Source organism: Notamacropus eugenii, chromosome 5 (genome assembly GCF_028372415.1).
Source record: "Notamacropus eugenii isolate mMacEug1 chromosome 5, mMacEug1.pri_v2, whole genome shotgun sequence".
Classification (NCBI taxonomy): domain Eukaryota; kingdom Metazoa; phylum Chordata; class Mammalia; order Diprotodontia; family Macropodidae; genus Notamacropus; species Notamacropus eugenii.
The window spans coordinates 226,612,489-226,627,901 of NC_092876.1; the positions used below are offsets into that span (position 1 = coordinate 226,612,489).

The 15,413-nt window shown below is 41.8% G+C and overlaps 1 protein-coding gene across 1 annotated transcript in view; it reads right to left on the bottom strand.

Moving 5' to 3' along the window:
- TTC21B (tetratricopeptide repeat domain 21B) overlaps positions 1-10,420 on the bottom strand; it is a 106,783-nt gene extending 96,363 nt beyond the window's left edge. Inside the window, exon 1 of the mRNA XM_072612199.1 lies at positions 10,214-10,420. Coding sequence (XP_072468300.1) covers positions 10,214-10,234 — 21 coding nt within the window. The 5' untranslated portion in view covers positions 10,235-10,420. The remainder of the gene's footprint in view (positions 1-10,213) is intronic.
- Positions 10,421-15,413: the final 4,993 nt, after the last annotated feature.

The following is a 15,413-nucleotide window of genomic DNA, read 5'->3' on the forward strand; positions in this document are numbered from 1 at the left end:
TAAGCTGGATTACAAAGTCAGGGTGCAAAAAAAAAAAAGATATCTATAAGCTTTAACAATAGGCTGAATATAACAAAATTAAATGGAAAGTTCTACATGTGGATTCTAATAATCAACCCCACAAGCATAAGACAGGAATACTTTAAGTCAAAAAGAATCAGGTTCACCGTCAAAAGCAAAAGAATCACCACACTTGACCTTCAGCATTAGGACTCTTGGATTATGGTTGGAAAAGACAGAAGAAAAGGCACTAAAAAAAAGACTAAGATTACCAAAGATCTCAGGAAGAAGACGACTCAAAGACCTTAAACATAAGAAGATAAATCAACAAGGAAAATCAACAAGGTGTGTGTTTGTGTGTGTGTGTGTGTGTGTGTGTGTGTGTGTGTGTGTGTGACAGGGAGAGAGAGAGACAGAGACAGAGACAGAGACAGACTACATTACACCATGGGAGGGTAGATGAAAGGAAGTGAAAGGAGTAGGGGGACAGAAAGGAATATATAAATATAATTCACTGGAGTCAAATTAAGGCCTACAACGAGGGGTATCAAACTTTGAAAATAAATGACCAAAGAGCCACAGAGGTTATAGGCAAAATGCCTTCTTAATTCTGTTGGAGGAAGGAAATCAGACACACATACCAAGGTCTCCTCTAGGACTGAGGAGACCCAAGACAGAAAGGCTAAGCCTTGATACATATAGTTGTGGTTAGACAAAGAACCAAGCAGTGAGGCATAACACAGAGCAGTGAGGTATAACAACAACGAGGAAAATTTGCCCACTGGCAAACAATTTACTCATAGTAGGGCTTCATGATGGGAATGTGGTTCCTGCAGGTGCCTGTCTGAGTTCAGGGACTACCTGGGGCTGGTTTGAGCCAATTCTGCGATTTTGCTGCAGCAGAATTCAATCAGAGGGAGAATGCAAAGGATTGTTGTTATGCCAAGCTCAAGGTACAACTTGCTTTCTAGCCCTTGGCTCTGCAAAACAAGGTGTCTCCTAATAGCAAGAAAAGAGAGGGGTGAAAAGACAGGAGTGATCTTGGTATGGGGAAAGTGACCCCTGTGGTCTCAGAAAGAAAAGAGCCTAATGGGCAATAGATGAGACGGGGGCAACTAATGAAAAGGTGGAAAGAAAGGAGGTCTTACTTTGGTGGTGGGAAGGAGTTCCATTGATGAATACTCTTATGGATAAAGAGAGATCATATGGCATAAAGCCAATCACTTACAGCAGCACACTTGAGGATTGCTGCTGTGAATGATGTTAAGGGTCTAATTTCTTTCTATTTATTCAGCAATAAACTAAATAAAGTTTAAATAAATAAAGTTCAATAAAGTAAAGCACAACATCCTTATGGAAAACATATTATCTAATACATATATGTGTCTTATAACACTCATACAGTATGTCACATGGCTCATAGAATATATCATTTCATCCCCAAAGTCAGGGAGTCCCAGGCCAGTCCTTAAGGAATAGCAGAAAATACCACACCATCCACCCCTATGTCACTGTAAGAACAAAATCCTTAATCAATACACAGTGTCCAAGTAAAGTCCTCTCTCATCTTGTCTTGAGGCTGACTTCTAAACCCCACAGCTTCTCCTCTATGGGTCAACCACTCCCACCTCTTGCCTGGGTTCATACACAGGCAATTCTCTGCTCCTGCTCCTTGTCCTAGCTCACAGGGGACTGTTCTACTCCAAACTCTGCTTCTTCCTGACAGCAGGCTCCAGGGGCTCCTGCCTGCAGCTTCTGTATCTAGGAAAACAAAACTTAACAGGGTTATAACAATATTTATACACATTACCAGTGCCATCATTGCCATTCACTCCTAAAGTCCAACAGACAGGGCTTCTGTCTGAGAAATTAACACAGACCAACAGACAGAGGTCAGACATCACAAACATTCTTTCTGTTAGGCCTCCCCACAAGCAAGTTCCCCTAGCCTGCTCATGGTCACTTCTCTCTCACCTTTGCTCCTGACTGTTCTACTCTCTCTACAATACAAAGACTCTTGATTGATTCAATCAAAGGCGCTTGATTGGTTAAAACTCAATCCAGAACAGCAGCAAAAAATCTTACTTTGCTTGCTGTTACATATGGTCTGTGAAAGGAGATTGGGATCTTATTCCGGGTATAGTCTGGGGGATCTGGAACTTGAAAAGTCTACTCTTCCTACTTCAGGAATGTGGGAGTTGGAACTCCTTGGGGCAACTGGACCTTGGGGGAATAGGAAAGCATGAACAAAAGGGAAGAATTTTTGAAGCAACTGGGGGAAAAAAAGTGAGGGTATAGATTAGTAATGGGTTGTATGATAAGGGACTTGGCTGGGGGAAGAGCCCTACCATGAGGCAGGGTCCTCTCTGACAATAAGCAAGAGACAAAATATAGAACTGAACAAACTGCTAGAAAAAACTACAGCTACAAACTTATCTTCTAAATGGGTAGGCAAAATGATATACTTACTTCTCTGCACCACGTGGAATTTTTACAAAAAATGACCATGTACAGAGACATGTAAAAAGGCAGAAATAGCTAATACATTTTTCACAAACCATAAAGCAATTAAGATAATAATTTGTTGGGATTGAAGCTCAATTCCGTGTGGACGGTCTCGGGCAGGTAAAAGTGGGACTTCTAAATCTTAGAGCTCTCACGAGACCCTCCCAGGAAACGGCAGGGGATCGAGGTGAACCGAGCTAGCTCGGGTATTTCCGCCTCTCCCCCGGGAGATACGTGATGGGTGGAGTCTCCCTGCCCTCGAGATTGTCCCGGATTGGAGCACACCTAGTTACCTAACAGCACGGTATTGAGATGCAAACTGTGCGGCTGAAGGTTAAGTAGGATTGAGGAACCCTGAAAGCTCTCTTAGCACGTGTTGGAGCCAAGAGGACTGTAGGCTCCGTTTTCTTCTTTCCTCTCTCCCCTCCCCCTCTCTCCCCGCTTGTACTTCTACTTCCAATCCCTTAAGCTTAGCCGCCTTAGGAAATCTCCCCTTCTTCCTCCTAAGGAAGACCCCCCTGCACTTGTAACTAAACCCTGTAATAATGCTCAACCCTTGTTCGACTCTGGAACGTCCTCTGGAACGTGCATCCAGTTTTGGCCAGCCGAAGACCTCGGAGGTGAGGTAAGAAAGACTCGGGCAGCCCACACAGGCCTCTAGGCCTGGCAGTTGGCGCCCCAACAGGGATTGGGAGCGCAGATAATCCTGGGTGTTTTTGGGGTACACCCGGAAGGGGCTGTGAAAGAAGCGAGTCCCGAATCCTAGATTCGGAAGGAGAGAAAGTGGAGAGAAGCTTCCCAAACCCCTGGGAAAAGGGCGGAGATGGGGAATCTATTGCCAGTAATAAAGCCAGAGGAACAGGAGGTCTGGGCTGAGAAACTTCACAGGGAATGCAGGGAGGCGGGGGTCACAACAGAGTTAAACGACCTCCGAGAATTTTGTAAGGAAGGGCCGGAGAGGCCAGGGCGGGATTGGAAAGAGAGTGGAAGCGGAGAGAGGGGAGGGGAGGACCTTGGCGAGCAGAAAGTTAAGGAGCGTAAAGAAAAAATAGACTCAGAGCTCCATCTAGCGGATGGAAAAGGCGAGGCAGGGGAGAATACGCCGTGCCTTCCCTCCGCGCCTCCTTATAACCTGCTCCATTGGTCAGACAGTTCAGGGCCACAGTCCAGTTTGGAAAAAGGAATAAGAAAGGTTATAGAGAATGGAGAAGATGTAGGGACATTTCCTGTGCTAGAAATAGCGGACCCCAGTGTCCCCGGTGGCGTTTGAAGGAGCCACATACCCATAGAGTGGAAGAGAGTGGCGACTCTTAAAGAGGCTTGTACCAAGCATGGCCCTAATTCACCCTTTGTCATAGCCATGCTTGAGACTCTCAGTGGTCAGTTCGTTCTGACTCCTAATGACTGGAAGAGCTTAGCTAGAGCCTGCCTTACCCCTGGGCAGAATGTGATTTGGGTATCAGAATTTTCTCAGAGGGTAAAGAGCACTACCGGTGGGCTAGGGGCTCAGGCCCCCCAGGCTTATCAGCAATTTACAGGAACAGGGCAGTTTGAGGCTACAGGAAATCAATTACAGTACTTGGCCGCTGATTATGTCTTGATTGCCGGAATGGCTATTAGCCGCCTCGGGATGAGGTTATCAGATTTTTAGTAAGGGCCATTGCTGCTGCACTGGAGTCCCCACCCTTGAATTGGAAGTCAGACACCCCGATTTGGGTGGAGCAGTGGCCCCTGACTCCAGAAAAACTCCAGGCACTACAACTATTGGTTAAGGAGCAATTAGCACCCTGGAATGCTCCTGTGTTTGTTATAAAGAAAAAATCCGGGAAATTCAGGTTCCTTACAGATGTTAATCAAGCATTTGTAAGCACCTGGCAGCAGCCATACCTAAGTAAAGAGCCAGTATGCATTCTTATCAATTTTACCTTACAGGCGATCCTCGCTAAACAAAGAAGGGGAGATAGAGATCGCCTAATACAATCAGAGCCAAGATTAAGAGGCCTAATACAATCAAAGCTTGATACAGCTGTCTCAAAAGGCTCACATACTACTCCAGCTACGAGACATTTTAAGATACTAATATGGGGTCGAGGGTATGTTTGTGTCTCCACAGGAAAAGGTGATGCGTGGATTCCCATTAGAAGGATCCATAGGTGGGAACCGATGTCGGAGACGGCGGAGACGCAGGAGGCGGAGAGCCCGGAGACCCCGGAGAAGGATCATACACCACCTGAGTCTGCTGCTGACAGCTTTAACCTTGCTGCCCAGAGAGGAGGCAGCACTCATCACAACCGCAGACACTGCTGCTGACAGCTTCCCATCTAGGCATCTCTATCCACCGGCTGAAGGAGGACTTTGATATCACAGACTCAGACACTTGTGGGGGGAGGAGGTGACCAATTTTCCACCTGTATAGATCCATTTGCAAGATTAAGGCGGGTTGTGACGTGTAAGGCGCCTACACCAGCTGCTCCTCTTAAAATATGCTTTGGGATCAGTTGATTGCACTTCCCCTGTTGTAACTCAGCCATTTAGTTTCATCTTTGTTTTATTTGATGCCTCCCTTTGTCAGTTGTGCTAGCTGCAGATTTCTGCGTGAATGAAGTCTTGTTGTAGGGTACTCATATGCTAAAGGCCTTCCTTAAACCACTCAGCCTCCAGCCACAGTTTGCTCTAGAGCCAGGTGCGCTCCACGCATAACAAAGAAGGGGAATAATTACTTCAGGGATGATAAACAAAAGATAAAGACCCAAATGGAGACTTTAACAATGAAATCCTAAATAAAAAATGGGTCAAAGAACAAATCATTGAAACCAGTAACAATATTAACAATATTAGTGACCAACATTTATATAGTGCTTACTAGGTGCAAGGCATTATACTAAACTCTTTACAATTATTCTCATTTGATCCTCACAGCAGTCCTCGGAAGTAGATGCTATTATTTATTCCCATTTCATAGATGAGGAAAGTAAAGCAAAGAGAAGCTGGCTGACACTCCCAGGTCACACTGCTACTAAGTGTCTGAGAAAGTATTGAATTTAGGTCTTCTTGACTCCTGACCACTCTACTTACTGTGCCAAAATTTCTGGGATGCAGCTAAAGCAGTCCTCAGGGGGAATAAATCATATGCTTAAAAACATACAATAACAAAATAGAAGAGAGAATTCATGAACTGAATATTTAAAAAAATAAAATTAGAAAGCTAAAAAATAAATTTAAAATAAGCACAAGGGTAAATATTAAAAACTAGAGAGGAAATAGATAAATTGGAAAAAACCCTAACAGTTGGTTCTTTAAAAGGACTATTAAAATTGGCATATCTTTAGCTAATCTGATTAAAGGGAACAAAAAATAAAACAATGAAAAAGCAAATAAAATACAATCACAGCAAGACCAGAAGAAATAAAATGAATAATCAGAACATATTATGCCCAGTAATATGTTAGACTTTCAAAAATATAAACTACCCAACATATCAACAGACCAGATAGGACGTTAAGTAATCTATCTTGGAAAAGGAAATAGATACAGTTGTAAAGAAACTACCAAAGGAAAAAACTCCTGTTCCCAAAGGATTCACAGGAGAATTCTCTCAAACTTTTAATAGCTTCCATACTTCCCAAATTATCCTAAAAAACTGAGAAAGAAAACATTGTCAGAATCGTTTTATGAAAACTATACAGTCCTAATACTTAAACCAGGAAGAGAAAAAACAGAAATAAAACAATACACCAAAATAATGAATAAAGACTGACTCAAAAGTGTCCAACAAAATTCTAACAGATTCAGCAATTTATCCAAGAGATCATTCATTATAACCAAGTAGGATCTGCATCAGCTATACAAGGATGATCCAATAAGATCACAATCAATATAATTTATCATATTAAAAACCAAAACATCCAAAACCACATAATCATCTCAGTAAATGCAAAAGAAGCCTATAATAAAGCACAACATTCTTTTGTGCTGAAAAACCTACAAAATTATAATCATAAAGAGTTTTTTTATCTTAAAAGTATCTAAATTTTTTTTTAATATCATAAAAAACACTTATTTAAAACTAAAATAAATGTCACATGCAATGATGATACACTAGAATCTTTTCCACTAAATATGGGAGTGAAAGAAAGCTGTCCACTTTCCCCACTATTTCTTGATGTAATTCTGGAAATGCTAGTAATAAAAATAAGACAATAGAAAAAACTAAAGGCATAAAGATAGATAAAGAGGAGATAAAACTGTCCCTATGTTTTACTTGTAAAATCCTAGGGAATCAGCACACCAATTGAGACAATAGCCTCAGTAAAATTTCAGGTTACAAAACAGAACTTTAAAAATTAACAGCAATTCTATATATTAAAACACATGAAGCAATAATAGAAATGGGAAGAAATGGGAAGACCTATGCCAGATAATTACAAAATGCATAAAATATCTGGGGTTCAACCTACTACAAAAGACTTATAAATACAATTATAAAGTGTTCCTTAAAGAAATGAAGAACTCAAATACCTGCAAGCTAAGTGCTTTAAGAAATGAAGTATGTGATGAATAAATAGAAGCATGGAAAGAATAATAACACCTATACAGAGTGAAATGAAGAGTTAAGAAAATAATTTACTCAGTAACTATAACAATATAAACGGAAAGAATGACACAACAAAAAAGAAACAATAGTGAATGTAACAAAATTATAAAGATCAAATAGTACTTAAGAAATCTGAGAAGACACCAACCAAGTCCTTCCTAAAGGTCCACAGACTTTGCACGTTTTCAGGCTTTTTCAATGTATTGGTTAGTTGTACTAGGGTTTTTTCTTTCTAAAAACTGCTTCTGAGATTGCTCAGGGAAGCTGAGTGGTTCAGTGGTCAGAGCACTGGACCTGAGTTCAGATTTGACCTCAGACATTTAATAGCTGTGTGACCCTAGGTAAGTCATTTAACCCCTGTGTGCTTCAGTTTGTCATCTGTAAAATGAGCTGGAGATGGAAATCGAAAACCACTCCAGTATCTTTGGAAAGAAAACCCAAAATGGGGTCACAGAGAGTCAGATAAGTCTAAAATGACAGCAATGATGACAACAAGGACAACATGGCTCTTTGGGCGGGGGAGAAGGAGTACTTGGAATAGCCAGGGTGATGTAAGAAAAAGAAAATGTCAGTACTCAAAAACAAAACAAAATCTTAAGGAAGCTATCAAAGGCTTTTATAGATATGTAGATGATCCAATTTGTGAATAATATCATACTAGTTGCATCAAGCCTCGTAACAATGAAGAGCTTCCTGGATGAGACCAATAATCTCTAAAAAAAAGTGTTGTCTAATCATCTGTACAGGAAAAACAAGGTGGATAAACAATGTTTACTGTATATACAGTTAGAAGGACAACCTAAAGAGTGTCCTTAAGTATATCTGTACCTTGGAAAGATACAGCAAATGGGTAAGTTGGGTACAGAATTGAACATGAGGAAGAGAATCCACTGGATTGCCTATGGAAAATTATAGCATTCCATTAATGACCTCAAACTTCTCCATAAGATAAAGGTCTATGTGTTTACTGCTAATATTTTACCAGTGTCAACATGTGGCTGAATCATGGAACACTACAGACTTGGAAGAATTAAGATTGTGAATCACTTTGACTGCAATGGAGAAGCACAAGGTGGCTGTGAGGATGAAATACATTACACTAATGAATTATGAATAAAACCCAGAAGAAAGAGTATCATCAGAGAAATATCTGATAAAAACAAAAATATAGGCTAGATCCAGGGAAGGGAAGGAAAAAAAAAACCTGCTGAATGACCAGTGAGGTCCAATGGTTATCTCCTCTATAGCAAGGGAAACTGAGGAAATGCTTCAGCATGTGTTACACATAGAAGGACATCTGACAGAACGGCATGGAGGAGTTACGATCCGTATCACTGGAGGGAATATATCCACAAGGATAAAAGATCAAGGATTTATTTGAGAATTCTCACCTACTGATAAATGGATAAACAAGACATGGCTATACTAATAAATCTAAAGCACAGATGAAATTATCTAAAATAACAAGAAGAAACTCTTAATACAGATACTGAGCTTGGTTCTCAGAAACACTGTACTCTCTCCCCCAAATTTCATAATCCACTAAAGAAGATTACTGTTTAGTAACGGCATTAGAATCAACCAAACATCCTGTAATATCATGTATTAAATTACAAAGTAAAGCTCTGTAAAGGGAAGCTGATAAGAATTTAGAGATCAAGGAAGGCTTCAAAGTGGCATTTAAAGTATATGTGAGATGGTGCCAAGCAAAATTAATGTCAGATGCCTTCTAAGCACAAGGAAGAACCTGACAAGCTGACTTAAGAATACATGTTCATAATACATAGTACATATACATGTATTATTAATACAACATAATACATGTCCAAAAAGGCTGAAAAGGTATGTTGGCCTAAGGTTGTAAAGGGGCCTTGAATGCCAGGCAGAGGAACCTGAACTTTACTTGGCAGCAGTGAGGAACCATGGGAAGTTTCTGAGCAGAGGAGGGATGTGACTAGATTTGCACATAAGGAATTTATCAGAACATTCATCCTTCTCATTCCTGTTATCTCTAACCTAGGGGGCGGGAACAATACCGGCTACAATCCTTAGACTGCATCTACACTGCTTGATTTTCCAGCTGCCAAACATAACACATCCCATTGTATTACACCTAATCTCAGTCCCCTCCTCATGACCCTCATTTCTCAGGGAAGCTTGAGGAAAGACCTGCGCAGCCCTAAATTGGGAGAAGAAAATGGGAGGTGTGGGAAGGAAAGGGCCCATTAAACCAGCCTCTGGTGTTTAAGCATGGTCTCAGAATTCAACCCGTTTTCTCCCCTTCTACTCAAACACATTCTTTATTTTTTATTAGGAGAAGAGGAATTAGCTCCCTCCTCTCAATTAGACAATCCCCAACAGGCTGTACAGGAAATCCACCGATGTTAAAGGAACATTCATTCTGTTACATTTCAACAGCAAACACACATTTTAGGAGTGAGAAGTCAGAGTGCCGACAGGGGCTGGGAGGGAATTCATCCTGGTGTGGAAGCTCCCTCCATGGTTCTGATAACAACAGCTAGTGATCGCTTATACAGTGCTTTAAAATTCGCAAAGCACTTAAAAAATTATCCCAATTCGATCCTCACAACAACCCTAGAACTGTCCTCATTGTACAGATGGGGAAACAGAGGCAGCCAAAGGACCGAGGGCTGCGTGCACCGTCACAGGGGCCACATCGGCACTCGGAGCTCAGCCCTTCCAGAAGCCAGGACATCGAAGAGTCAGCCCGGCCCACGCCCATTCAGAACCAGAGCCAGGACCCGACCCCGGGTCGTCTTCGACATCCCAGGCTCTACCCGCACGCAGTAGGCGCATAATAACTGTGGACTGAACGGATCTGAACCACTTCACTCTGAGAGACCAGGGCATCGTGCGGCCTCGGGGTCAGAAGAAGGGACCGGGACGGTCCAACCGTCAGACTCAGCTACGGTGACCCCAGCGTTGGGGGTAGAGAGGAGGGGAGGGGGGAGCCGCGGGGTCCCCACGGGCCCGGCACCACGCCCGGAACCCAACAGCCTCCACGGCCCCCTGGGCCTTCCTCATTCTCATCCCCCGCCCCGCGGCGGGCCTCACCGCAGCCCCCGCCCCCTTCTCAGGGACTCCCTCGCTCACCTTCAGACCCTGAGCGTCCATGGTTCTCGAGACAACGGAGAAAACGGGAAAAACGGGCGAGCTCCCTCAGGAGGCCCAGCCGAAGACACGCCCACCCCGCTGGGCCAAGGCCCGCCCACCAGCTTCCTCTCCTCCCGCCTCCCTCAGACTCCGAGGGTGAGGAGGAGTCGCCTCCGGGAGCCTCGCTCTGGGTCTGGAGCGAGGACGCGCGCGGGGAGGGCGGGGCTCGGGAGGAGAGAAGGAGGAGAGAAGGGGCACGCGCGGGGAGGAGCCCGAGCGCGCGGGGAGGAGCCTGAGCGCGGCCCACAGACCAGGACACGCCTCCCGAGCTGGAGCCCCAACCATTGGCTCCGGATCCCAAGGAGGGCGAGGAGGCGGGGATTTGAGGGAGAAAGGTAAAGAAGAGATGTTTATTAAGAGCTGCCTAAATAATAGCAGTAATAATGATAATTATAATAATGATGATAGATAACATGACGAGCAGCCTTCCCCTGGTCCCAGCGCTCCCCCTCTGCCTTATTTCCTGTGTCTCCCGGACACAGCTCCCCGTGCTTGCCTCGGTCTCCCCCGCTGGACGGTCACCGGAGGGTGAGGACCGCCTTGTCTCGGACGTTGTCCTCCGTGTGCCTTTGTGTTCACGTTTGCTCACCAGAGCTCTATGGTTGGAAGACCAGGGCTCCTAATGCCTAGCTGTTGGAGGCTCAGTGTCTTCATTTGTAAAGGGGGATCAACACTTTCCCTGCCGAACTCCAGGGTATAACAATCTCCGCCTAGGACGAGCAGGAATTAACCTTAGTTTGGAGGTATAGAGAGTGAGGTAGGACAGAGACCCATAGAGAGTGGATCGTTTTACATTTGTATGCCTTTCACTAAGTGCAACTCTGGATGATCTTGCGCATTTGTATATGGATAGATGTTCTGATTATTACTAAGGCAAGCATCTTGAAGAATATTTTCTTCAGCCAACTTTAATAATTTCCCATCCACCATGTACCCTTTCAAACTCTCAGGTTCCTCTAAGAGTTAAACTCTTTTTATTAGTCTAACTCCAACCTTAATCACAATCTTTCAGTTTCTAAATGTATACTTGCACATTTTAAAATGTCTTATAGTTAATGTTGAGGGGCCATAGATCATATTGTAGGAGGACTGGTTGAAGAAAATGGGGATGTTTAACCTACAAGTATTTGAAGGGCTGAAAAGGGGTGGTGGTGAAAAGTGGTGAAAAGGAGTCCCACTGTAAAGTATTCCCATGAAGAGAGAAGAACTATTCTGTAATGGTAAATGGGGGCCTTAAATGGGTATAATTTGTAGAGATTTTATGCTTAGAAAGAACAATACCTTAGGGAGTGGTATGTCTCAATGCTAAGGATCCTTCCTCAGAAGGAGAATCAGAGCTACTGGGGGCAACTGCTATCCAGATGGCGGGGAGGACATGGATGCAGAGATTTCATGGAAAATGGGAGGAAATGATTGTGGGGAATATATATATATATATATATATATATATATACACACACACACATATGAGAAAGAGAGAGAGAGAGAGAGAGAGAGAGAGAGAGAGAGAAAGACTTTAGAAGATTTATGTTTATAGGGGAAGCTGGTTCTCAACATTTCTCTGATCTCCAACTTGCCTCTCTAGAGACTACAGAAAATTTCCCCTTAGGTAAAATTGGAGCCTCTGTATTTTTTCTGTATAGTCTAATCTATGTAACTTCTATGATTTCTGTTTTCTATTTATTTTAATGAATGGGTTTACTTGCTATTCACTATTTGCAGTTTTTTTTTTTTGTATAGCTAGCATTTTGTGGGAAGGAATGTAAGTGAATTAGTGAATGTAAACTAAGGGTTACATTTCCTCTTTTAAGGGGTAGCGGCAAGGAAGACTGGTTTGTTCTGAACCTATGTATCCTTAAATCAGCAATATTTGGGGGAATTATAGATATAATTCAAGTTTAGTATCTATCCTCTTTCTTGGGGACTGGAGGAAAGAATGCCCATGCATGGCTATGCTGCAGTCTTCCCTTTGTTCTCCTTTCCTCTATCTATCTACTGCTTTTCCCTTTTCCCCAAACTGTCATGCTGGCTGTTCTCTCCTCCCTGAGAGCCACATTTAGACATATATAATTATTATGATGTGCTTTCAGAGATACCAGATTGCTTCCTAAAAAAAAAATTCATCCTTTTAAAGACCAACATTCTCTTCATGATGGTATATATTTGCTAGCATAAGCTCTGAAAAAAAAATTGTTGATGAGCTAAAGGACACTCTGTGGTGGACGTAAAGAGGCACTAGAATATTTCCAGCAGTGGCTGTTGCACAAAGAGTGACCTAAGAGAGATTATCCAGTAAGTGTATCATCAGAAAAGAAAGAGAATTGTCTGGTCAAGTAGCAAGAGGGAAGGATAATGTCTGGAAGGCCTCAATCTTGCACTAGTTGCTGCAGAATGCAAAAGTCCTAGAGTCAGCCTTCTAGCACATTGGTTTAGCTTCTAAGGAGGATTTCTGAGTCAGCATGGGTGAGAGTTCTATTGGATAGCTGACATGGATGGCTTGCAGACAGTGATGATAAAGGGAGTACTCACATCTCCGATCCCTAAAGGTAACTATTGAAATACTGTTGAGGCTAAAGGTATCTAGACCCCTTTCTAACTATGTTTTGTAGTTTCTTTCTGCTCCCACCACCAAAGCCCCTTCTACAGGGTAGACCATCCTTACTTTCAGAAGAAAGAGTTCATAATTCCTGCTATATTCAAATAATTATATACACATATGTACACATGCACATACATATACACATGTATATAGACCTCTATGTTCAGACATGTATGTGTTTATATGCAAATATATTTACATGTACCTAAGCTTACATAATATAAGCATGCATGTAAATATGAAGATACAGATGTGTATACATATATATGTATAGGTATATATGTGTATATGTATGTAAAATCTCTCTGTTCACATAGTCACCATTCTGGTGCTAATTCTCATAAACTCAAGCCTATACTTTTTTAAAAAAATTATTTACTTTTAGTTTTCAACAAATACTTCCATAAGATTTTGAGTTCCAGATTTTCTCCCCGTCTCTCCCCTCCACCCACCCCAAGACAGTGTGCATTCTGATTACCACTTCCTCCAATCTGCCCTCCCTTCTATCACACCCCTTCCTTCTCTTATCCCCATCCTCTCTATTTTCTTGTAGGGCAAGATAGTTTTCTATACACCATTGCCTGTATATCTTATTTCCCAGTTGTATGTAAAAACAATTTTTAACATCTGTTTTTAAAACTTTGAGTTCCAACTATTTTCCCTTCCTCCCTCCCCACCCATCCATACTGAGAAGGCAAGCAATTCAATATAGGTTATACATGTGTAATTATGCAAAACACTTCCATAATAGTCATATTGTGAAAGACTAGCTATATTTCCCTCCATCTTATCCTGCCCCCATTTATTCTATTCTCTCTCTTGACCCTATCTCTCCTCAAAAGTGTTTACTTCTAATTACCCCCTTCTCCCATTTGACTTCCCTTCTATCATTCCTCCCACCTCCCCATTTATCCCCTTTTCCCCTATTTTCCTGTAGTGTAACATAGATTTTCATACCAAATTTAGTGTGCATAGTTATTCCTTCCTTAAGCCAAATGTGATGAGAGTAAGGGTCATTTACCCTCTCATCTCCCTCCTCTTCCCCTCCATTGAAAAAGCTTTTTCTTGCCTCTTTTATGTGATATAATTTGCCCTATTCTGTTTTTCCCTTTCTCCTCCCAATATATTTCTCTCTCACCTCTTAATTTTATTTTTTTAGATATCATCCCTACCTATTCAGCTCCCCCCGTGCCTTCTGTCTATATGTGTATAATCCCACCAACTACCCTAATACTGAGAAAAGTCTGAAGAGTTACAAATATGATCTTTCCATGTAGGAATATAAATAATTCAACTTCAGTAAGTCCCTTATGATTTCTCTTTCCTGTTTACCTTTTCATGCTTCTCTTGATTCTTGTGTTTGAAAGTCAAATTTTCTTTTCAGCTCTGCTCATTTCCTCAAGAATGTTCTTAAAGTCCTCTATTTCGTTGAATGACCATTCTCCCCCTGCCCCAATGTATTTATACTCAGTTTTTCTGGATAGGTGATTCTTGGTTTTAATCCTAGTTCCTTTGACCTCTGGTATATGATATTCCAAGCCCTCCAGTAGTGTAGAAGCTGTTATATCTTGTGTTATCCTGATTGTATTTCCACAATATTCAAAATGCTTCTGTCTGGCTGCTTGTAATATTTTCTTCTTGACCTGACAGCTCTGGAATTTGGCTACAGTATTCTTAGGAGTTTTCTTTTTGGGATCTCTTCCAGGAGGTGATTGGTGGATTCTTTCAATATCTATTTTCCCCTTTGGTTCTACAGTATCAGGGCAGTTTTCTTTGATAATTTCTTGAAAGATGATCTCTAGGCTTTTTTTTTTTTTTAAATCATGGCTTTCAGGTAGTCCAATAATTTTTAAATTGTCTCTCCTGCATCTATTTTCCAGGTCAGCAGTTTTTCCAGTGAGATATTTCACATTGTCTACTATTTTTTCATTATTTTGGCTTTTTAAAAACAATTTCTTGATTTTCATAAAGTCATTAGTTTCCATCTGTTTCATTCTAATCTTTAAGGAATTATTTTCTGCAGTTAGCTTTTGGACCTCCTTTTCCATAGGGCTAATTCTGCTTTTTAAAGCATTCTTCTTATTGGTTTTTTGGATTTCTTTTGCCATTTGGGTTAGTCTATTTTTTGAAGTATTATTTTCTTCAGCATTTTTTGGGTCTCCTTTAACAAACAGTTGACTCATTTCCCATGATTTTCTTGCATCACTCTCATTCTTCCCAATCTTTGCTCTACTTCTCCTTTTTGAACCCTTTCATGGCCTGAGACCAATTCATATTTTTCTTGGAGGCTTGGTATGGAGGAGCTTTGACTTTGTTGTCTTCTGTTTGTATACTTTGGTCTTCCTTGTCACCAAAGTAATATTTTATAGTCTGATTTTGTTTTCCAGTTTTTGCTCATTTCCCCAGGTCTTTACTTGACTTTTGAGCTCTTTGTTAGGGTAGTTCTCTGCTTCCAGTGGGGGTGGGGTGTACTGTCAGCCATTCGATCCCCACACAATCTGTGGGCCTAGAGCTCCAGAAGAAGCTGCTGCAGCTGCTGCT